Source organism: Octodon degus, unplaced genomic scaffold (assembly GCF_000260255.1).
Source record: "Octodon degus isolate 3935 unplaced genomic scaffold, OctDeg1.0 scaffold00105, whole genome shotgun sequence".
Taxonomy (NCBI): Eukaryota; Metazoa; Chordata; class Mammalia; order Rodentia; family Octodontidae; genus Octodon; species Octodon degus.
Window position 1 is genome coordinate 2,798,647 of NW_004524681.1, and position 24,554 is coordinate 2,823,200.

The 24,554-nt window shown below is 45.8% G+C and overlaps 1 protein-coding gene across 1 annotated transcript in view; it reads left to right on the forward strand.

Annotated features, from left to right (window-relative positions):
• The window catches only part of Myo5a (myosin VA), a 132,898-nt gene that overhangs the window by 62,703 nt on the left and 45,641 nt on the right, over positions 1–24,554 (forward strand). Inside the window, exons 15-23 of the mRNA XM_023724058.1 lie at positions 3,792–3,953; positions 4,930–5,027; positions 7,369–7,455; positions 7,547–7,655; positions 9,547–9,758; positions 10,626–10,782; positions 14,830–15,069; positions 16,103–16,351; positions 19,518–19,611. Of these exons, the coding sequence (XP_023579826.1) occupies positions 3,792–3,953; positions 4,930–5,027; positions 7,369–7,455; positions 7,547–7,655; positions 9,547–9,758; positions 10,626–10,782; positions 14,830–15,069; positions 16,103–16,351; positions 19,518–19,611 (1,408 nt within the window). The remainder of the gene's footprint in view (positions 1–3,791; positions 3,954–4,929; positions 5,028–7,368; positions 7,456–7,546; positions 7,656–9,546; positions 9,759–10,625; positions 10,783–14,829; positions 15,070–16,102; positions 16,352–19,517; positions 19,612–24,554) is intronic.

Genomic DNA, 24,554 nt, shown 5'->3' on the forward strand with positions numbered 1-24,554 from the left:
CCCTTCTTTGAGCCAGATGCCAACTTGACCCTCACCAGCATTATCAGGAGCGCGCTCAGCAAGTTGGTAGTTTTCTCCCGTCCCCCGCCCCACCCTGGTGCCCCACTCGACATCACTCCTCCTGCCCCCGCCCCGGGAGCCCGAGGCTCACTGCTCCAGGGCAGGCCTCCTCGCCAGCCCTACGGCCCAGGCCGGCCTCCATTATTTTGATAACAAAAGTCATACAAAGACCCGATCTCACCTGTAACTGCCAGAAAGTAATGTGTCTATAGAAAAAGTGAGTATCGTCTTTTAGTTAATAGGCACTGAGATCGATGCCTCGTAGCTTTCAGGATTGATGTTCTCAGTGCCTGTCTTTCAGTATTACTCAACTGAAGATCTTAATCACTGATTTGTGGAGAGTGACATAAACCAGGATAGTCTCCTGTTAACATCTGCCAGAATGACCAACCTTCTACAGAACAGAGGTTCTTACTCCTGAAGCACCCATAAGCCGTCACACCTTTGTTGTAACTTTGTTTTTTCTTGGGAACTAAGCTGGTTCAATGTCTGCCCTTGGCGTGGGGACAGTGTGTCATTTACCAGTCACAGCCTCGAGGCCTCCCTTGCTCCCAGGCTTTGCAGAAACCCACCCAGGGCGTGGCTCTATCACAGTTGCCCCTCCAGTTGAGAGCACACCCAAGTGCAGCGCTCGCTCGCGGTACAGTGGGAAATCAGTCTGTGTCTGCTTAGATGTGCGTGCTTGCATCACAAGTGGGTAGCAAGTGGCTGCCGCATGTGGGGAACCGGAAGGAAAGGGAGGCGGGCTCGGGGGAGGGCCAAGCATATCCCAGGAAGTATAGCTGTCAGAGCTTGGTGGCCTTTAAGCCTGAGCCTCAGTGAGGTCCCCTCAAGGGACAGTCTGGGTAGAGCAGGAGGAGCAGTGAGGCCAGAGGCCCCAGGCACCCTGCGGTGGAGCCTGGCAGAGGAGCCAGGAATGAGCTCTGATGAACTAGCCTGTTAGGAAGCAGGGGCCTCCTCCATAAAAATCACAGAGTCATCTCTTATTCAAGAATTAAAATGCATGTTTTGATTTTGTTTCTGCAGTACTGGGCATTGAACCAGGGTCTTCTCACTGAACTGTACTCCTAGCTCTTTTTATTTATTTATTTTTTGAGAGAAGGCCTCACTGAGTTGCTCTGACTGGGTTTAAACTTGCAAGCCTCTTGCCTCAGCCTCTCTCGTGTTAAGAGTACAGGCATATGTCCCCATGCCTGGCTCACTCATTCATTTTTTAAAGAAAAATCTATGCAGAGAATTTTAAATTCATAGTCTATATATGGAAGAAGTATCCCCATACAGGTACATAAGTATCTGGGAACTAAGCTGTTTCCCAGTAGATAATACAGTTATTAAGTTAAACTGTAGCACCTACTGGTGAGTGTGATGCAGCAGCCTAACAGTTACAGCTTTTTCACATGGAAGAAAGAGTTTAGGCAAGTGCTAACATAGAGCCTGCCATTCAATTGGGAATAGTATAGAAAAGACTCTGAATATGTGGCCTGTCCTCGAGCAGCCTGGCATCATAGTCCTGTGTGGAGTTTCCACGCTGGATCCACTGGGACTTTCCTCTCTGGAACAGAACTTCAGTGTTGTATGGAGGATAATGTTAAAACATTTGTTCTTTTTAACCAACAAAGCCAGAATATATTATTGACTTTTCTTATTCTTTATTTTGAATGTGGAATGTTTATCAAATCCTGTATTGAAAGTGAAACAGAGTGGATGTGTGAGTACAGGAGTCACAGATGAGACTATGTACATAAGATGAAACGTGAAAACACACAGCAGACATGTTCCTAAGCCAGGGGCCACACGGTGTGTATCAGATGTCACCCTGCCGCTGCCCATGGGGAAAGAAAATGTGGCACCAGGCATGCCAGCTCGGGAGGACACTGGACTTGGCTCAGAGTCTGGTTTCTGCCATGTGCTTATCGCTTTCCTACCACCATAAAGCTAAAAATAAAGTCGAACTTTAATAAGTAGAAGATCATCATTTTTCCTTAGAGGTGAAAATTAATTCTTTGTAGTTTGAAAAGTTTATTCAGACATATATTGTTAATTATTTCTTCTTCTTCTTCCTTTTTCTGCCTCCCCTCTCCTCCTCATTCTTGTTCTTTCTTCTTTCTATTATTTTTATTTTGAGACAGGTTATTTTGAAATAATATTTCTAGTATTTTATTTTGAGCTTTGCAGGTTAGGCTGGCCTGAACCCACTGTAGATCTTGAGCTGGCCCTTAGCTCATAGTGTTTCTCCTGCCTCAGCCTCCCAAGTGCTGGAATTACAGGCATGCACCACCATGACTGGCATGTTTTTAATTTCTCAGAGCAGAGAATGCGTTCATTTGTTCACTGAGCAACTGAACAAATGAATTGATGTTCCACATGCCAAGTATTGATGGTATACATGTCATGAACTATTTCCCAGAGTACATCATGATTGATACACATTCATAATCAATGAAATCACAGTGAAGTGAACCTCAGTGAAAGACACTGTGTCCCCTTTGGTGGCGCAGGGCCAAAACCCAGAGCCTCATGCGAGTGCTCTGCTACTGGGCCATGACCCAACCCTCAGTGAAAGAACTCCTGTATGAAAAAAAATTCCAGAGATTTTCTGAGATTACTAGATAAATAACAGGGTTGCAAATAAATATAGCTTCATTTGTACAAAGGATTGATTTACTTTTTCTTTTGCAGTACTGGGTATTAAGCCCAAAGCCTTTGCCTTGAGTTAAATCCCTGGCCTTTTTATTTTCAATTTTGAGTTGGTATCTTACAAAGTTGTCCTGGCTGTGCATGACTTATTTTATTTATATAGAATTTGGCATTGGCTAATACTGTCCACCTACCTAAATATCAGATAGTCTTTTATAGCATAATAGAACCAACAATTGATTGTAGGTATTATGTTAAAGTTCTAAATCCCTTGAAAACTAAACAAAAATTCACAGGATAAAATGAATTTTTTGTGGTTGGTTTTACTTTTTTTCACAATGAAAACTGTTTTGTTTGAGATTGGACCCAATGTGTAGCCCAGGCTGGCCTGGAACTCACAGTGATCCTCCTGCCTCAGCCTCTTGAGTGCTAGGATTGCAGGTATGCACCTCCATGTCTGACTGTTTTCTTAAAGATTACTGATTCATAGTTACTTTTAATCTCATGACATTGAGGGCAGTGACACTGTGCATTAGTGTCAGCACTTGAGTTAGAAGGTGGGCACAGGAGGCAGGTGAGTGAGCCGTGGACAAAGAACTTGCAACTCGGACTGTTTTTCTGTCCACCTGATGATAGAACCTTCTGTGAAAGTGAGGTAATAAGATAGGACATTCACTTAATATTTTGCTCATAAAATAACTACAGTTCAGGGCCAGGGAGATGGCTCAGTAGAATAAGTGCTTCCCTGGTAAGCACAAGGGCCTGAGTTCAATCCCCGGTTCAGTAGGAAAAAAAAAAAAGCTACAGTTCAAAACCAATTATATGTTTATAGTGGCCATTTCCTGTGGATTAGGCTTTCAAGTCTTGGTGCGATACTTTTGTTTTTCTCCAAACATGGTTGTAGTTTCGTTTTTGTGACATTTGTCTTCTCTTTCCCATGGGTTTTTGGCCTCCTAAAGCAGACACTGGGCTGTGGCTCTGCCATGGAACGTGTAGGAGAGGAGTTGCTGTTGAAAGTCCCCAGATTTTCTTTTTGATGAAGTTACTCTGGAATGTGCGTTTAATGTTACTTCCTTTTGCTGTCTCTGATGCAGTTTAAGATGCTACCAGAACTCTTTCAAGATGAGGAGAAGGTCATCAGCCCCACCTCAGCAGTGTCCTCGGGGCGCACACCCCTCAGCCGTGCTTCTGTGAAGCCTGCCAAAGGCAGGCCAGGCCAGATGGCCAAGGAGCACAAGAAGACGGTGGGGCACCAGGTGAGTGGGGCTGCGCCAGCCCTGCCCATCGAGTGTGGAGGCCTCCCCCAGGTCTCCAGGTGAGGCGCGGGCTTCTCTCGCACCAGCACGCTAGACCTCTCCTTTCTCCTCAGCCTGGTTCTCCCCCACTCTCCTGTCTCAGCCGGCTGCTTCCTTGTTTTGCTGTTTGGCTGTTCTGCCTCTGTGTCTGCAGAGCAGCGGTCAGCTCTTTCAGTGCAGCGTGCACGCTCTCCCCTTGCGCGTCTTCTGCCTGTGGGAGCGGGAACTGGTTGGTGCACATGTGCTTGGTTCCTGAATGTAGAGGGGTGTTGGGAGGGAGACCAGTGCGCTGCCCTGTACCCTGTTCCTCCTAGTAACTGCTTTCTCGCTGTGCTTGCCCATTCCAGTTGTTCTTTATACTCTTTTAAGACATCTGCTGTCCTTTGCAGGCCTAACAGCAGAATTCCTGCTTACCTCATTAAATGGCCTTAGTTTTCTCCAGGGAGCTATACTGTGAGTTGTGTATCATGAGCTCACACCAGGAAGCACAGAAGCCCTAAGCCTCCCGAGCTGGAGTCCATCTGGGACACTGAGCGAGCTCCTGGCCAGGGAGGAAGAGTATAGGGTGGCTGCGTGTGCAGCAGGGCACACGTGTGCACGGCAGCAGGGCACGCGTGTGCACGGCAGCGCAGCCAGGTTAGTGAAAGCCCTGGTGCTCTCGATGAGTAGCAGCCCTCTCTGTGGATGGGATAGGTCTGCAGGCAGCTGCCATCCCACTCGTGTCACAGGAAGAGAGTTTGAAATTATTTTATCCCATTTTTGCCATCTTTTCCAGCTAATTTATGATATTTGTCAACTACTGTCATCTTACAGTGTTATACAACATTACCAATGATGCCTCTTACCCGTTAACCATTTTCTCTGTTTCTCCCTTCCTAAACTAATAGGTTTTTTGAAAGCCAAACTTCCACCTCCCTTTCTGTCCTTTTCCATGCAGTTCCGAAACTCCCTCCACCTGCTCATGGAGACCCTCAACGCCACCACTCCTCATTATGTGCGCTGTATCAAGCCAAACGACTTCAAGTTTCCCTTCACGTAAGTCCCCCTCTGCTGAAGGAGAATGCTCATGTTAATGGATTGCCAAGGCCACATAAGGAAGATGTTTGGGTAAATCTTCTTGTCTTGTTGAGGAAAATACTAATTAATAGACTTTTTAAACTCCTGTTTCCCTTGAGAATGTGACTCACGGTTAGCCTTCTGAAACTTGAAAAGTTGAGGCTTTAGCCAAGTCTGTCTGGTTCTTTTTCTGTGTTGAGCCTACCTCAGGTCAAAGTCTTTTACTCTGGGCATAGTTAAAGCCAGATCTGGTGGGGATAGACCTGCTTGGCAGAGGTTTGTTGATACTTTTCACTTGTTCAAGCCATCAGAGAATGACTAGTCTGCCAATGTCTCGTTCGAATACTATGTGTGAGAATGAATCTTTCTGGAGAGTTTTTTTCCCACAAGCAGAAGTCTACTTCTGTAATTTTAAAATTAATACATTACAATCCGGGTGTGGTGGTACACACCTGTAATCTCAGCACTTGAGAGGCTGAGGCACGAGGATCTAATGAGTCTGAGGCTAGCCTGGGCTCCATAGTGAGTTCAAGGCAAGTCTGAATTACATAGTGAGACCCTGCCCCAACAAACAAAGCAAAACAGAAATTACTGTATTACATTTTGAAAATAATCTTCAGGAAATATAAGCTAGTATAAAAACAAATGAAAAAGTATCTGGCATACCCAGAAAGGTAGATAACTGGTACTAACTGGCATAGAACCTTCTTGACTAACCAACATCTCTTCCTTCCCCTGCTGTCCTCAAGTGTGTTTGTGTGTTAGAGAGAGATGTTGATGGGGAGAGGAAAGCCTATCAGAAGCAAGGGTTTTGTGATATATTTGCTGGGGTTTTTTTTCCCTGTTTTTAACTTAACAGATTGTGGATACTCCTTATATTAGTACATAAAAATCCATATCCTCATTTTAATAGCTGCAGAGTATCTGTGGTTTAGATATACCATCATTGTTTAAATTGTTCCCTGTGGATGATTACTTAGGTGGTCCTAGCAGTGCTGTAATATACATTATTATTATATTACAGTGCTATAATAAATATTTATTATTTACTTAGATAACATTTTCTAGAAGTGGAGTTTGTGCTTCAAAGGTTAGGCATGTGATTCGATCCTTTCACATGGTATATATGTATTGAAATACCATGGTGTGAGCTGGGGAGATAGCTCAGCAGTCTAAGTGCCTGCCTGGCAAGTGCAAGGACCTGGGTTTGATCCCTGGTACCGCTTGCCGTGCCAGCCCTGGAACCTCGGGTGCGTTCTGCTGGCCACTGAAACCAGGCATGATGGTGCCATCATGCCTGTAATCCCAGCACGAGGGAGGCTGAGACAGGAGGATCACTATGAGTCCAAGCTGCACAGCAACACTCTATACCAATTAGTTAATTAATTAATTAAAAAATACCATGCATGCTGCATTCCATAAATACAAATGTTGTGTTTCAATTTGGAGTTTAGAGACCATGCGTGTGTACTCCAGGCTGTCATGGCTCCCGCTGCACATGTTCAGGTGTCTCCTGCGCCCTGCCAGTCCTCCTCCCTTGAGATTCTGCCTTGGACTGGAGGGCAGTTCTGGTAGACAGCAGACCTGTGCCCCTCTCCCCAGGAAGCTGCTCTGGAGGAAGCAGGAAGCTACCAGCCCCGGAAGCCTGGCCTGTGCAAAGACAGCACAGGAGAAGGCCCGGGCAGATTGCTCAGAGTTTACCTGTGAGAGCAGCCCAGTGATCCTCTGGCTGGAGGGAGGACTTTCTAGTTCCCCTTTTAGTGTTAAGAAGCCATTTGCCTAGAGTGAAATCAATATGAAGTGTAAGACAACATGCAAATGCTTTCATGGGTGTGGGTTCAGTGTGGGCACAGTAAATGTGGGCATAGTAGGTTGCTTTTAGAACACCCATTGTTTTTCAGAAGCAACTGAATGGAGTGTATTTAATTTGTCCCTCCTGTTAGGAGAGTCTCCACCTAGCCAGTCTTTTATTCCAGAGGGCCTGTTGGACAAGCCAATGAGTTCAGAGAACTGTAGTCAGGCTGGCCCATGCCATTAAGTCTGGGCAAAGTGCAGAGGACTCTCATAGCTGTTTGTTTTAGAGTAGTAATGGATTTTCTTAGGAGCCGGGCTGTGACCTGGGGGCGGGCGTCTCCAGCTCTGTTGTTACATTAATAGCCTTGGCTGCTCTGGCATGCGTTGCCATTTCAACCAGGCTCTGGCTTTTGAGTGCTTCCTGCTCTCCAGCTGTCCACTTGGGCTTTCACAGAAGAGTATGAGCCTTGCCCGAGGACGGGCTGCACTTGGCTGCTGTGGCCTGACCGTGTGTTTTCACCTGCAGGTTTGATGAGAAAAGGGCAGTGCAGCAACTGAGAGCGTGCGGGGTGCTGGAGACTATCCGGATCAGCGCGGCGGGGTTCCCCTCACGGTGAGCCTGGTCTTCTTCCAGTGTAAGGCAGCATCCCAAGAGACAGACTCCAGACCCAGTTCTTTAAGGCAGTACGATCTTTTTTCCCTAGGTGGACTTACCAAGAATTTTTCAGCCGCTATCGTGTCCTAATGAAGCAAAAAGATGTGCTGGGTGACCGGAAGCAGACATGCAAGAAGGTGTTAGAGAAACTGATACTGGTGAGGAAGATTTTCACTTCCTTTCTGTGAACATAGTTCTGACTGCGAAAGCCCTGAGCCTTGCATTTAGCATGTCCCTCATCCAGACGACTGGAGGGTGGCTGAAAAAGAGACTTACTGTGTCCAGGGTGCTGGGGCCCTGGAGGGAGCAGAATAGTCAGGCCGCACCCAGACTGGAGACCCAGGCAGCCCTTACTACGCATGGAAAACACAGGCCAGGGAACATGGAATTAGGAAGAAGTTAGTGGGCAGTGTGCCTCGCCAGAGAACGTGTGGAAGAGAGGCGCCTTAGTGTTCATGTAGAGTGGTGAGAGAGCAAGGCAGGAAGCCAGAGCAAGGCCAAGCCGAATCCACCAGCAACAAGGACGAACAGCTTGTTTTGGGTCAGGCCTTGGAGAATGGGTGAGAGTGTAGAAAAGTGGAAGAAAATATTCTAAAAATACCAGGCTGTGAGAAGTAGAAAAGCACACAGTTTACTAAAAACCAAAACCGAAAACATGGTCAGGGAGCTGTGTGAGACATGCTCATGGCAGTGGGGCCGTGGAGAGAAATCCAGGAGGGCGCTGCCTCCGTGCGGTTTCCTGTCGTGAGCAGTGTCTTGAGGGCTGGCCAAGCACAGGCAGCTCGTAGCTGATTCCGAGGGTCTGAGGTGGGCCTGGCAACCTGCGTTTCTACCAAGCCAGTCACTGATCTAGGAAGGATTTAAGCATCTTTGTTTTTAAAAAGACGGTATTTATTTGACAGCAGTCCACATAGATTATTTCAATTTGAGGTAGTCGTCACAATTACCGGTTATTAGCTAAGTCTGATTTCTCTTCTGTGGTGGTGATCTTTTGTGTTTGAGAGATCGACAGCCTTTCTTAGTAGTGCATTCCGAAGCTCTACTAGTGCTGAGACAGTTCTCCCCCCCACACACACACCAGGCCTGCTCGGGTGCAGGTGCAGTGGAGGACATGCGGGAGACGGGGCGCTGCGGAGGGGCGCGGGGCGACGGCGAGCACCCCTTCCTGCGCAGGGTTCCTTCGTTAACTTCATTGAATACGTTTAGATTTTTTTAGATACATGTGGAAGTTTCTGATTATCTGGTTTCACATTTAAGATGGGAGGTATCTACGTACAGTTAAAAGTAATTTTCTCTTTTTCTCAGCATTTTAGATCACAGCAGTGATCACTGTACATTAATTCCACTCTTGATAAGAAAATGGTTAATATTTTGCATGCTTCTGGATAAGGCAAACCACCCAAAAAATATGCTTAACTGTATTTACTGTTCAGCTTTGCATACACTTAAGCCTTTGAATAATATAAATGATTATATTTTTGTGAAAGGAGTATGAAACTTAGAGGATTTGAAACACATTTATAAATCTTTGTTTTTAGATACTGTAGAAGTCAAAAGATGACTAGAAATTTAGCTCTTACTATGAATACCCCATGGGTTCTGGTTTTTGTTTGCTCTTAGCTTTTGTTTCCTGTGCATGTGTCCTTGTCTCCTCCCTCACGCTGGTGTTTTTGTCCCTTCAGCTTGCTCATGGAGTTTACAGCCTGGGTCAGTCAGAGGGAGAGTCAGCATGTCCATTTCCTTGAGATGTTTAAAATACAAACAAGCCAATATAGCTGCTTAAACCCACAACCAAGTTTTGGGCCTCAGATAATAATTCCAGGTAGAATAATTCTGGAAAATAACTCTTAAACTATGGTTTCCTTAAAATCCCTTCTGTACTCAACTTGCATTTGATCAAACATCTGGCTCCATTAGTTCATTGAGATGTAGCCCAAGTTTTAGCAAATAGATTCATCCCTTTACTAACTCTGCTTTTAGATATACTTTTTCTCTTTTACCTTTTCTTTGTGTGATCTTTTTCTAAGATACAAATTTTTCCTAACATAGGACAAGGACAAATACCAATTTGGTAAAACAAAGATCTTTTTCCGTGCCGGGCAAGTGGCCTATCTAGAGAAACTGAGGGCAGACAAGCTGCGGGCTGCCTGCATCCGGATCCAGAAGACCATCCGGGGGTGGCTGCTGAGGAAGAAGTACCTGCGTATGCAGAGGGCAGCCATCACCCTGCAGAGACATGTGCGCGGCTACCAGGCCCGTTGGTAGGTCTCTGTCCTTCTTAGTCTCAAAGACAACAACAGGAATGCATGAGGAAGTTGAAGTAAAATTTTACTTTGCTGTATATGAATGATTTAGGTTTATCCTCAAACATAAGAATTGCTGCCAGCTCAGGTTCCCAAAATTCTTGCATTATACTTTTGAAAAGAGCTGGAAGAAGTCATATGTAAGGGCCGGGGAGATGGCTCAGTGGAATAAGTGCTTCCCTGGCAAGCGCAAGGGCATGAGTTCAATCCCCGGTTCCGCAAAAAAAAAAAAAAAAAAAAAGTAATATGTAAATTAAAATCATCATGGATATGAGCTAGCTAATGGTGAGTGCTTTCAGGAGCAGTTGACCAAGAAGGCCTGGAAAAGAATTCCACTTCCATGGAGTTAGGACAGTTCTAATTTAAAATACAAGTATAAATTGACTAATAATGAGGAACATGAACTCAAGTTCAGGAAACTTAGAGCACAGTAATGATAGCGCTAAGAAAGCGGGGGATAAGTAAGCACAAGACTTGTCTGTACACCATTCTGCAGTAGAAAGGGGCGTACATGCTGTGGTCCGGAGCCCTGTCCTAGAAGCGCAAGGGACCTTCATGGGCCTTACTCCCTTTGTTGTAAAATCTGCAACCTGGGACAGCTCACTTTTCAGGGCAAGTGAAGGGATAATTGTAATAAGGAATGTGAAGATACTTTAGGAAACTACAGATTGCTATGATATAGGTAAATAGAAGCGTTAGCCTGTGGAGTACATTATTAGAATCATGCCGGGAGGCACTGTTCCCCTTGCCCTCAGGATGTCAGATCGCGGACGCTGTCCTTTCCGCTCTCTGACCATTGTTTTATTCTCCTGTCTCCCTGGCCAGCTACGCGAAGTTCCTGCGCAGGACCAAGGCGGCCACCATCATTCAGAAGTCCTGGCGCATGTTTGTGGTCCGCAGGAAGTACAAGATGAGAAGGGCTGCGACAGTGGTTCTGCAGGCGTATCTGCGAGGCTACTTGGCCAGAAATAGGTATCACAAGGTGAGACATTAGTCTCAACTATGTTTGCTTGTTTCATTAAATTAATCAAGTTCCATATATGTACAAAGGACTACAGGAACTTTTATGAATGTAAAACTGGATAGAGAAAATCAACAATTGAAGTGTATTTTAAAATAGATAGTAATTATATTTTCAACAAGACAATAGAAGAAGAATTTACCCTAAGCTCCTGCTTAGGCAAGCAAACACAGGGACGGGCTCAATCTGGAATCGCACACCACACCAGCCCTGTCCCGAGGACTCTGAGCCAGCTGTGGAGACGGGGATGGAGGCACATTTCTGTAATCTCAGGGCGGAGGAAGCTGAAAACAGGAGGATCACTGCGAGTCGGAGCTGCATAGTGAGACCTTGTACCAAATGCATTTTAAAAAATAAAGAAAAAGAACTTACTTTCTTTTTCATCCTAATCAGTGTCATTTAAAAAAATAAGTGGCAGTCAGGCATATTGGAACATATCTATAATTTCAGCACTCAGAAGGCTGAGGCAGGAGGATTGCCATAAGTTCAAGGCCAGCCTGGGCTGCATAGTGAGTTCAAGGTCTGCTTAAACTACCTAGCAAGACCTGTCTCAAAAAAACAAGAAAAATAGAAGGAAAAAAAAGTGAACATGTAATTTAAAAAAACCTTTTAATTGTTGAAAACAACAGACACTTATCCTCCCACCATTTTGGAGGGCGGAAGTCCGAGATGCTGTCCCAGGCCTGCATCAGGGTTTCGGCAGGCGCATACTTCCTGCAGACGTTCTGGAGGCTAGTCTGTGCCACCTGCGGCAGTGGTGGCCGCAGCGTTTCCTGTCCTGTGGCCATGGCCCTGCAGTCTCTGCTCTGCCTTTTATCAGTGTCATATGAAAGCAAGCCCAGGGCCACGCCCCTGGCTGCACCTGCAGAGCCCCTTCTCCAAGTCAGCTCACGCTCACAGGCTGCAGACGACTGCAGAGAGGGAAAGCGTCTGAGAGATAGCTAGATTAACCCATGCGTAAGTCAGCTTTGGAGTTGACCCTGGTGTAGAGGACATGAATTACAGCATTCTGAAGTTGTATCAGGTGAGGTGCAGTGGAGCACACGTGCAGTCCCAGCACTCAAGAAGCTGAGGCAGGAGGACGGCCACTTGGAAGTCAGCTGGGGTCCCTGGGGCGTTCCAGGGCAGCCTGACTCCAGAGGAAGGCCTTGTCTAAAGAGAAGTAGAAACATTGGCTGGAGTACGCTGCTTCAGCAGTTTTGGCAGATCATCTTCCTATCTAGCTGTAATCGGCAGGACTCTGTAGATCGCTTAGTCATCCCCTGTGACAGTTGATAAAAGGTGCTCTGTCTTTCATTTTGCCAAGGCCTTGCACCCATCCTATAGCTCTGTTCCTCATAAGCTGGAAGCACACAGTCCGGACATCCCTGTTAGAAAGTGCATAAAGAGGTGGTTCAGGGTGAGCTTCTAATCACAGGTGAGGTGTGGTGGTGACATTAGATTCATTCAGTCATTTTATATTTGAAGTGATTTAGGACAGTAACAGTATGTGTCTGAGGCCTGAGTGAGCGTATTTAATAGCTGTGGTCTGAGGGGAATTTGAAGACAGCTGCTCTGCGCGCTTCCAGCAGTCCAGCCGACTTCCAAGGTTCCTCTCTCCGTGAGCGTGAAGTGTCTAGGGCATGGAGGGCTTTGCACCTGGCCTCTCAGACCCTGACCTCTTACCTTCCCGTCTCCCTCAGTGTGCTCAGGAACAGCTCAGCCGAGCTGGGCTGTGATGCGATGCAGGGCACGAGCTGCTCACACACAGGCCAGCGCCCGCTCCCAGCTGTGCTCAGCCCGGGTTTCCCTTGAAGAAGGAAGAGTCTCTGACCAACTGGTGGAAGTGGATGGGAGGGCAGCTCTGAGTCCGTCCTGTTTCCGTTGGACCATTAGAAACGGACCAGCATGTGTACCAAGGGACAAGGAGAGGAAGTGGGAAAGCTGGCGCCTGTTACTTCCCCCTGTGTGGCTTCAGCTTTCCACACTGAAGGCCTTCAGTTTGCCAGCTCTGAGCCCTGTCTGGGCTCAGTCCTGGGTGGGAGGTAGGGGCAGGGCCTCCCGGGAAGGATGGTGATCGATGGCAGGGAGCTCAGGGGGCCAGAGCCCAAGGCAGGGCGCATCTGGTGAGAGCCTGAATGCGCTGTGCTTGCTTAGGTGTGGAATACCGTAATGTAACTATCTATCTCTTAAGCGGATCCTCGAGGATGACAGCTCTTCTCACTTTTTCTCAGGTATATAACCTAAAAGCAAGAACTGCTCTTTTAATGATCTTATTAAACTGCTGTCAGCTTGAATAGATGGTTCAATTCAAGGAGTTTTCATTTTAGAAGTTTGAAAAAACATAGATGTGTCTGTAATAATCACAAATAAGTACCTAATTGTATAACCTTTAAGAGTTAATTATCTCATATAGGAGTTATTCATAATATTATAAACTTAAAAGGACCAGAGGTTTCTCTAGTTTAACCATTCTGAAATTCAAGGATTTCTTTTCTAGAAAATATTTTATTTCTGCTTAATGTTTTTAGTGACAAGAAGTTTATCTTATAAGGCAGTCCTTTTTGTTCTAAGTTGTATGTAAATTTAAGAAAATAACATGTTTTTAAAAATTTTATGTATTTGGTACAGGGTCTCACTATGCAGCTCAGACTTACAGTGATCCTCCTGTTTTCAGCCTCCTCAGCACTGGGATTATAAGCTTGCACAACCACACCTGGTCTTGGTGGCCAGCTTGGGGCACCAGAGGTGGCACTAGCACAGCATGTGGTACTGGGGATCAAACCCGGATCCTTGTGCCAGCCAGGTGCTTAGACCACTGAGCTATCTCCACAGCCACAAAAGATGATTTTTAAGAAAATACACAGTAACAAATGTTAGTTCATTTCATATCGCCTTACTTTGAGATTTTCTTTGAAAGCTTTTCTCTTACTTTTGAGTCCCTTAAGTGTATTCTTGTGACATTTGAAACAGCAATGAAATTGAATGTAGCACCACACGCCTATGATCTCAGTATTCTGGGAGGCTCAGGCAGTAGAGCACAAGTTCAAGCCCAGCATGGGCAATTTAGTGACTTAGCAGGGCTCTGTCTCAAAATGAAAGAAGTCTGGGACATAGGTCAGTGCAGAGGCTCTGGTTTTGATCCCTGTACGACAGGGTGTGAGGAGGAGGACGAGGAAGAAGTGCAGAATTGTAGGTATGTGGCGAACAACAGTGCCGTGGTGCCTCTAAGGGAACCTTGATGAATAAGTGCCTTTTTTTTGGTCTTGAGATAGGGTCTCACTATGCAGTTCAGGCTGGCCTTGAGTTTAATTTGTGGCCCAGGCTGGTCTCAAACTCATGCAGACCTTCTTGTCCTAGCCTCCCGAGTGCTGGGATTACGGCATGTGCCACTATGCCCAGCCTAAGCAACACACTTTCAGTACCAAGGCATTGGCCTGCCCCGGCACATTCTGTGTCTTGCGGCACAGCAGAGGTGACACCACACTGAGGGCTGCAGGGCTCTCCTGTTAGAGTAGCAGAGTCATTCCCAGCATGTCCAGGTCAAGCTGGTTTCTTCAGAAATCACACACAAATTGTACCTATTTTTCTTTACTTTTAGAATTCTTCTCTTTTGGTAATCTGTTGTCTTTTATTTATATACAGCTTATAAGTTTGTCCTCTGCTTATAATCATACATCTGATGTGACTGTGACATACATGGTTATGTTTCTAGGTCACTTTCTAAAGTCTACTTTTTGTGTCTTATTTTTGCGGTACCAGGGATTGAACTCAGGACCCTGCGCTTGCCACCCAGGCACTTAATCTAATGAGCTATCCCCCTAGCCCTAAAGCCTACTTTTTGAATCACCTGTAAATAATGCTATGCCTCCATATTTCTGTGGTGTGTATAATCCCGCTTGTACACACTTGGTTTAACATCTGCATCCTACCTTTGGGTGACCTCTGTTTTCTCACTGACATGGGTCAACAGGAGTGAGCCGTGTTATTCCTCAGGCTGACGCTCTCTGCCTCTGCCCTTCCCTGCAGATGCTTCGGCAGCACAAGGCTGTCATCATTCAGAAGTGGGTCCGGGGCTGGCTGGCTCGCATCCGCTACCGGCGTTGCCTGCACGCCATCATCTACCTTCAGTGCTGCTTCCGGAGGATGATGGCCAAGCGCGAGCTGAAGAAGCTCAAGATTGAGGCGCGCTCTGTGGAACGCTATAAGAAGCTGCACATCGGCATGGAGAACAAGATCATGCAGCTGCAGCGCAAAGTGGATGAGCAGGTTTGTCAGAAAGAGAAGCCCAGAAGTGGAGCATGCCTGCAGGAGCACTGGTTATGGCCAGTGTTGCTGCCTGGCATTTCAGTCTTAGGACAAATACGGTAGTGACAGACACAGCACGGAATGGGACGCCTTTGGGTTGGGTGGCAACTGCAAGGCAAGGACAGGAATTTGTCCTTCAAAACACTGTAACCCTCACCTGAACCACTCAAGACCTTTGCGAGCAGGAGTCGTGGCGCACTTCGTACTTTGCAGAGTTCTTTCACCACTGCTGTTAGCATGCAGGAGGATCTCCTTTCAGTGAGTTGTGTAGCACTGAAGCAGCAAAGGATCGGGGAGAGGCCCTTGCTTCCAAGGAATGCACAGCTTACTCGCAGAGATAAACACTCAGCTGCTGAGCAGTACTTAGTAACACTTTAGCACGTATAAGTGCTATAAGGGTAATTCTGGAAATGATAAATACAGCAAACGGAACAGCAGGATTTATCAGGTTTTCTGAGTGGATGAAAGGCAATTCGACTTAATAAACAGAGATTTGTAAAATACTTATGATTTTTGTCCATTTTATCTTGCCTGTACATCATTTAGATAGTACGTGGCTTATACTAACACACCAACCTCTCTCATTCATATATATATATAAAATCCCTATTTGTGGACTGGCAATCAGGAGTAAGATTTTTCTGTGGAACTGAACTTGTAGTTGTGAGAAAAGCATGACTCACAGCTGCCTTCTCCCTAAGAGGCACTGGCTGCATCGCTGTGATGTAGTGCAGGCAGAAATGGTTGCCCTCGTCCCCAGCTACTTCCTGCACAGGGAGATGTGCCATCATCTTAGCCAGGTTTGTGCAGCTGAAAGTCGGCTTTAATGCCATGTGTGGTGCAGATGTTTCAGTATTACAGATCTGGTGAGCTGCCTTCAGTGCTCTGATGACGTAGCACAAATCTGGTTTGTAAGTTCGGTTTTCTTACCAAAAAAATTTGTTCATATTGTAAGTGCATATTTGCTTATCATTGCTCATGTGTGTGTTTAAAGAACAAAGACTACAAATGTCTCATGGAGAAAATGACCAACCTGGAAGGAACGTACAACTCTGAGACAGAGAAACTACGAAGTGATCTCGAGCGTCTCCAGCTAAGCGAGGAGGAAGCCAAGGTCGCCACCGGCCGTGTCCTTAGTCTGCAGGAAGAGCTTGCCAAGCTCCAGAAGGACCTGGATCAAACTCGGTCAGAGAAAAAGTCCATTGAAGAACGGGCAGATAGATACAAGCAAGAAACCGAGCAGGTAGGAGCTGGCTTCCCTACCCCTCCTCTTACACAGTCTCATGCTGTTGTTTTGGCCTGTCCACATGGCGCAACATTGGCCTGAGTCGAGGTAGGTTTATGATTCCTCTCCCAGCCACTTCTCCCACATGACCAGTGAGCAAGCTGTAGGTCTTATATTAGAATCTTTTCACTGTGGTTAGAATAGAGGCACAGGACTGCTTAAAATATAAAAGTAGCCAGACGTGATGTTGCACACTTGGAATTCCAGTTCCCTAGGAGTTGGAGGCGGGAGGATTGCAAGTTTGAGCCTAGCCTGGTAACTTACCAACTTAGTAAAACACAGCGTCAAACAAGTTTAAAAAAGGGTAGAGATGCAACCAAGGTGAAGGCCATGGGTTCAGTCTCCAGTACCTCCCCATGCGCACAACAATAGCCACATGCCTTTTCTGCTCATCTGTTTTCTATTGCTTTAACCAAATTTCTGAGGTGATAAATTACGAGCCAGAAGTATTCTATGTTAGCCCACAGTCCTGGAGACTCTACTGAGGCTGTGAAGAAGCCCAGCTGGGAGAAAGCTGGGTGGTTGTGCAGCCGAGAGCTGTGGTGCAGGTAGAATCCTCCAAGACGCACCACCTGACGAGTGCTTCCTGGCAACAAACCTGCTTTCACTCCTGTCGAGTCCTTAGGAAACACAGAGAAAGTTGCTGAAGTAGTGATGAGATAGACGTTCCTGAAAGGGCTTGGACATTAAGACTGACTGGAAAGCAGCGACCAGGTTTCGAGTCTTCGGGGATGAGCAGAGTGCCCCATGTCCACTTCGCTGCCGAGCGGCACTGATGTGCTCTGTGGTAGGGTGGTGAGCGCTGCGTCGGCACAGCCTCAGCCTCCACATGTTCGGGGGCCGTGTGGAGTGCGCCTTCAGGTCTCGAGGAGGCCTGACTCCGGTATGGAAGCCCTGCTGGTCTGTGGTAGCGTTCTGCTGCGGCAAGCTTGTCCTGGAATTCAAGTGTGCACTCGAAGGGACACACTGGGGCATTGAGGGTCTGTTTTGCTCTTGTGGGTCTCTTTGGTCCCCAGGAGTGCTCAGGACCCTCTGCTCTGCACAGTGCCGGGGCCTTGGGGCTGGAGCCTTCCTTTTCAGAGCCAGCTTTCTGCCTGTCTAGTCTCGTAGCAGGCATGACTGTGGAGTCCTCCTTCCTTTTTATTCAACATCTCTGCTCTCCAGCAGGCTAGCTGTCAGACATTACCATTAGTTCTCTTGATGAAGCGTTGTGATGGCAGGGTGCCGACATTCCATAGTGGCAGCCAGATTTCTCCCTGGGCAAATGATGGGAAGCCCAGAAGTGACACCCAGCTGGTTCTGAGCCCAGGGTGTACAGCAGAGTCTGCTGGAGAGTGTTGCTGAGCCAGCTTGCCCAGGTCTGGCTGAGCAGCCAGGTGAATGCTGCACAGCCCTGGCCAGAGCAGCTGTTCTGAGAGCCCTGGGGGACGTGGGCCTTGTCCTGAGAGTGATATGCAGGCCACCAGTGCAGGGCAGGGGACCTGGCCACCCCCAGGAGCATGTGGTGGACTGACTGCCGTGGGACGAAGTGCTTGCCATCCCCATGGTGACAGTGCCCCTGCACTCGCAAATCCCTCACGAGGAGAGCTTTGCCACCACCTTTTGCTTCATTTAGAGTCTGGAACCTTGGCCGAGAGAACAGAAGTCACACTTCATTCATCAGAAGCACACACTTTATCCCAAAGATGAACTAAGAAAATTATGTATTCTGAAAGTTACCTTTGCTTTCTGTTTTTGCTGCCTGGAACTCCTTATCCAATCAGAAATAAGGAAGTTAAGGGTCAGTGCTTTTTTATTTTAATTGTGACATAAAATGTACCATTTTCACCATAATTAAATGTGTAGTTCTATGGTGATAAGCACATTGACATTGTGGTGAGGACAATACTTACTTAAACATGAAATGAAACAACTCACAGGGCCAGTGAGATAGTTCAGTGGACTAAGCACCTGCTTTGGCAAGCGCAGGGACTAAGGTTCCATCCCCTGTCCTGCAGGCCGTGCTGGCCTCATCCCTGGGGCATGCTGAGCCAGCCACTGAGTCCCGGTGTGGTGGTGCACACCTGTAATCCCAGCACTTGGGTGGCTGAAAATAGGAGGATCACTGTCTTAGTTACTTTTCACTTGTTGCTGGGACAAATACCCAACACTCAAAATGAAGGAAGGAAAGGTTTATTTAGCTCACAGCTTGTGGAGGTTTCAGTCTATACTTCACTGGCTCCAAGACAAAGAGCAGTAGTTCACGGCGGCAGAAAACAGCAAAGGAGCAGCAGGAGTAGCGCTCCACCATGAAGACCAGAGCTCCCTGATGTGGCGCGGCTGCGAAGATCAAGCAGCTGCAAAGTGGGGTGACGAAGACTGGGGCTTCTCCAGGAAGGGTGTGGGCAGCCTTCCTCAGCTCCTTTATATACACGTTTTGTGCTGGGTCACTCTAGAGCAGGCCCTTCAGGCCCCAGGGTGGAGCCAGTCTCTCCCCAGGACGGACCCTCCCTGCCCTGGTGTGGGGGGTGTAGCCCAGAACTGCAGCTTCCAGATCACGTTGACACCGTGCATCCACTGCCACAGTCACTACCGTGGAGCTGCATAGTGAGACCCTAAACCACATACATGAATGAAAAATAAATAAAACAAAATAATAAAACAGCTCACACTTGCAAGACTCTTACTGGCCAATGAAAAGGAAATTTTGTTTCACTAGCCAAATACCAGGGAGCATCAGAAAGTCTTCAGTAAGGTTCCAAAACTGAAGTCCCCATGCTGCCCTCATGCACCTCTTCGCTTGAATCCTGGGTGATGTGGACTTTGTGCTACAGAGGGAAGAATGTGATTGTGTTGCTTGAGAGCAGTTTTACTAGGTGCCAGGCAATTGCTTATTGTTCAAGGTATAAAGTAAAACTACCACCGTCAGCATGCTTGTCCTCCAGGAATTCCTGGCCCACTGAGGAGGGCAAGACATCGGTGGTAGGGCTATAAAGAGGCTGGTACAGCAGCTGGCAGCAGCCCAGAGCCAGGCCCGGAGAAAACGGAGCGCTTCCGGGAGGCTCTGTCAGCGTGCTAGTTACACTTGGCGTGCGGGCTTCCCCTGTCTGCTGCGGCCTTCTCAGTCTGTGCTTCTGTTCCGTAGCTGGTGTCAAACCTGAAGGAAGAAAACACTTTGCTGAAGCAGGAAAAAGAGTCCCTCAATCACCTCATCGTGGAGCAGGCCAAAGAGATGACAGGTGAGTGGAATTGCACACGTCCCAGAGTTTTACAGTCCACACAAATATCTGTACAGTGACAAGTTGCTTAGAACGTGGATGTTTTAAAACTTGGAGGCTATCAGTAAATCTGCAAAGTTGCAGCCAAGTGTGGTGGCATGTGCCCATAATCCTAGTGCCCTGGGAGACAGAGGTGGGAGTTTGAGACTATCCTGAACAGTTCAAGAGATTCAGAAGATCCTGGGCCAAAGGAAGAGTTTTTAAAAGGACAGGGAGAACTCAGTACAAAGGCCCTACATTCAGCGTAAACGAACAAAGTTACAAGTGCCAAGAGTGGAACTCGGGGCTTTATGCTTCCAGGCAGGCACTGCACCACCAGACTGCATCCCTGGCCACGACTGTCGAGTATTTTGGTTGAATTAGGCAGTGAACTTGTAAGCCTGGCTGTGCACCAGTGTGAGCTCTTCAGTGTCCCAAGTAACTTTTGGGGAGTTAACCTGGTCGGCACATAGGATTTATCAGTGTGGCTCACAGAAGTCCCCTTGGTTTAGTAACACAAACGTGCTAAAAACTCTTGTATAGATGCTTAGTATTTATTTATTTTATTTTGTAAAATCTTTTGTATCTGGTATTGTTCTTCAAGGTCTCACTGCACAGATTGGACTCCTGGGGTGATTCTCCTGTTTTCAGCCTCCCAAGTGCTGGGATTACAGGCATGTACCACCACGCCCAGTCTCAATCCTGTCTCAGCACGCCCTGGGGGTGAGGCTGGCACAGCATACAGGGGATCGAACCCCAGTCACTGCACTCCGCCTAAGCAGGCACTTTAGTCCACTGAGCTATATGGCCCGTCCTTGTGGATTTTTAAATTGATGTAATTATATGTATTTCTGGAGTAAGGTGCAATGATTCGTACATGTGCAGTGTACGTACAAGTCAGGGTAGTGTGTCCAGCTTCTCATGGACCATTTCTGTGGCAAGGTAACCAGGAGGCTCTTCTGGTTAGTTGCAAGACGTCATGAATTCTTAGAGAAGCTCTGTGCCGTGAACATCAGAGCCAGTTCCTCCCGTAGAACTACAGTCTGAGATCCGTTGTCTAACACCTCCTCACCTCTCCTCTTCTGACCACTGCTTCACTCTCTTCCTGTACCAGATTGGCTTTTTTTTAAAGCTTCCACAAATAAGTGAGAGCATACAGTACTTGCTTCTATGAGCCTTGGTTCATATTTATGTTTTGCTGGAAAAAAATGGATGTTATCCTCAGATCATCCAGTTGTTGCTATCAACCTAAAATAAAAAATTAATTTTTTAAATAGAGAACTGTACACTGTTACTCTATTTCCTGTTTCTGGGGGTAGTTGAATTTGAGTTTTTTCTTTCCTCTTTTTGATGAGGTTAGCTAGGGGTTTATCAGTTTTATTTAATCTTTCAAAGAACCAGCTTTTTGATTCATTAATTCTTTGTATTGTTTTCTTCATCTCGATTGCATTAATTTCTGCTCTAATCTTTATAATTTCCTCCCATCTTTGGGCTTTGGGTTTGGTTTGCTCTTCGTTTTCTAGAGTTTGAGTTGCAACATTAGGGTAGTTATCTGTTCCCATTCTGTTTTCCTAATGTGTGAGTTGACAGCTATGAATTTCCCTCTACAAACTGTTTCCATTGCATCCCATAAATTCCCATAAGTTGTACTTGAATTTTCATTGACTTGTAGATATAGTTTAATTTCATCTGTGGCCCACTGGTTGCTGAGTAGGGTATTGTTTAATTTCCATGTATTTATGGGGGTTTTGTGGTTTCTTTTGTCACTTATTTCCAGTTTCACTGCACTTTGGTCAGATAATATGCATGGGATAATTTCTGTTTTCTTGCATATACTTAAGCATGACCTATAACTAGGTCTATTTTAGAAAACGTCCCATGTGCAGCTGAAAAAAGTATGTATTCAGCTGTGGTTGGGTAGAATACTCTGTATATGTCCACTATGTCTATTTGTTCCAAGTTCTGGCTCAGTTTTGCTACTTTGCTAATTTTGGTCTGCTTGACCTATCCTTTTGGGATAAGGGGGTGTTACGCTCTCCTGTTAAGATTGTAGTATTAGATATTAGATTTTTCATGTCAATTAAGATTTGTCTTACATAGTTGGATGCTCCCATGTTTGGTACGTACATAGTTATGAGTGTTACTTCTTCCTCTTGAATTTTTCCCCTAACCAGTATGTACTGGCCCTCTTTATTTTGTTTGATCATTCTTGGTTTGAAGTTGAGACTCTGCAAACAGGATTGCTACTCCTGCTTTTTCTGAGGTGCTGGGGTGTGTAGTATTGTTTTCTATCCTTTGACTTTGAGCCTGTGAATTTTTTATGAGTTAAATGTGTTTCCTGTTACAGCATATTGTTGGGTTTTGCTTCCTGATCCACTGTGCCAGTCTATTTCTTTTAATTGGTCAATTGAGTCCATTTACATTGATCATTATAATTGAGATGTATTGACTTATGATTGACATGTTATTTACCTGCTGTTGTTTACCCCTTTTTTTGCCTGTGTTTAATTGTTTGCTCTATTTGGAGGGTGCTTTCTGTTCTCATTCATGGAGTTCTGGTCATTTTGGTCCCTTTCTAGAATATCTTTTAGTAGTCTGTATAGGGTTGGCTTTGTCATCCTTAAGTTCTTTATTTGTTCTTTGTCATGGAAGTATTTCACTTCTCCGTCAAACTTGAGAGTTTTGCAGGTTATAATAGTCTGGGCTGGAATTTGTTTTCATAGAGGACTTGAAGCACTCTGCTCCATGCTCTTCTTGACTTCATGGTCTGTGAAGAGAAATCTGCTGTTATTCTGATGGGTTTTCCTGTAATGTAATCTTTTTTTTTTTTTTCTCTCTCTAGCAGCTTTTAGTACACTGTTCTTGTGCTGGATTTCTGGGATCTTGACCATTATATGTCTCGGTGTTTTTAATTGGGTTGATGTTATTTGGAGTTCTATATCCTTTGTTACCTGAATGTCAGATTGTTTTCCCATATTTGGGAAGTTTTCTGCTATTACTTCTGCCCATATTCTTTTTATATCATTTGATCTATTGCTTTCCTATATTGCTCATTCCAGGCTTCCATTGTTTTTCTCTTCTCCTCTATTTTTTTTTTTTTTCTTCCAGAACCAGGGATTGAACTCAGATTGACTCCTTCTTTCTCATTGATGCCTATTAGTCTCATGTTGCTCATCTTTGCATCATCTTGCAGATGTTGAATTATTTTTTCCTGTATCCTAGTTGTTTTTTTAGAGATCTTTTCTTACCTTTTCACTAGCTGCGATGGCATCTTCAAGATCTGAAACTCTTATCTTCACTTTCATTCGAACGGCTTTTCCAGCTTGGGATGAGATTTTAAGTTCCTCTACATCTCTTTGATTCTGCTTCATGAGATCTATTGCTTTCCTATATTGCTCATTCCAGGCTTCCATTGTTTTTCTCTTCTCTATTTTTTTTTTCTTCCAGAACCAGGGATTGAACTCAGACCCTTGTGCTTGCCAGGGAAGCACTTATTCCACTGAGCCATCTCCCCAGCCCATCTCCTCTATTTTTTATCAGTGTCTTCTTGAGAAGCAGTTATTCTTTCATTGTAGTTATCCTTTCTTTTTTTACTTCAGAGGTTATTTCTGATCTGATTTCCTGCATACATTTATGCAGTTGTTTTTTTACTTCAGACACTATCAATTCAGAGATTTCAGTTGTGTGATTCCCAGTTTCTTCTATGCTAGTGTCTCCTGCATTTGTTCTGGGTGGCTTGGGGCCTGAGGTTGCATTGTGCTCCTTCTCTTTGACATTTTGTATAGCACTGTCCTTTGACCTTTGGTGCAGTTATAAACTTAGCCCCTACTGAAATTCTTACCCAAGAGAGATTATATGGTTAAGGTAGTTATAGTTTTGTATTTACAGAACTATAGTTAGGAACACTAACAATAGATAGTGATATTTAGCAGTTGACAAACTTTTGTAACTAATGGGTTCATATTTCAGATAGTAAGAGCAAGCGTTGTCTTTATAACTAAGCAGATATTAAATTGGGAATTTGTATTTAAGTTAGTCCCCCTAAGTTCTGTCTGGTCCCCTCCCCTTGACGTACCTGGGGTCTTCCAGGCAGACTAGTTCTCCCCGGTTACCTTTTGCCCCCTTTCTCAGTCAAGAGAGAAAGAAGGAGAATGCTCTCATAGATCGGGTCTAGCAAAGTGTCTCAGCTTACCAGGTCTGGATCTATGAAGTCTGAACTCATCCCGATGTGCTGGGCTTGTGTCTGGCTGCTGTGCTCAGCTTCTTCCTGCTGCAGCCCATGGAAGTGAACCCGCTGTGCCCCTCTGGCAAGCTGTTCTGCTCCTGGATTAGCTGGGTGGTTCTGGCCCCCAGCCTCTCTGCAGGGACTTCAGCTGGAGAGTTTCACCCCAGGCCTCTACACCTGCCTGGGCTGGGTCTGGAGGGGTCCTGAGAGCACAGCAGATGGTCTCACTCATACGCCTGCCTGGGCTGGGTCCGGAGGGATCGGGTGCAGCGGAGCAGAAGCTCTCCCACACACTGGCTGGGCCTGGGCTGGGTCTGGGGGGGTCCTGAGAGCACGGCAGAAGGTCTCACTCACCTCTGGGGGTAGTTGAGATGGTGATAATTTACAAAGAATTATATATTAGACGTTAGTTTATTAACAGTATCAGCACTCATCTACTAAGTTCTTTTATGTATCACAGCTTTTGTCCTACTGTTTTATTATACTGGCTCTAGAAACTAATTACTTCTGTCTTGAACATGTTTTCCTTTTTTTTTTTACAATCCCAATATGCCTTTTATTTTTTTTAATAGGGCAGTTTCAATAATTAATACATTGTACATTGTTACCTTCTTAATGGTTATCCATAGTACAAGATGCAGACAGGATATCCTGTCCAAACACTATTAGTACAAATCTTTCTTCTCATTGAATTAAGCAA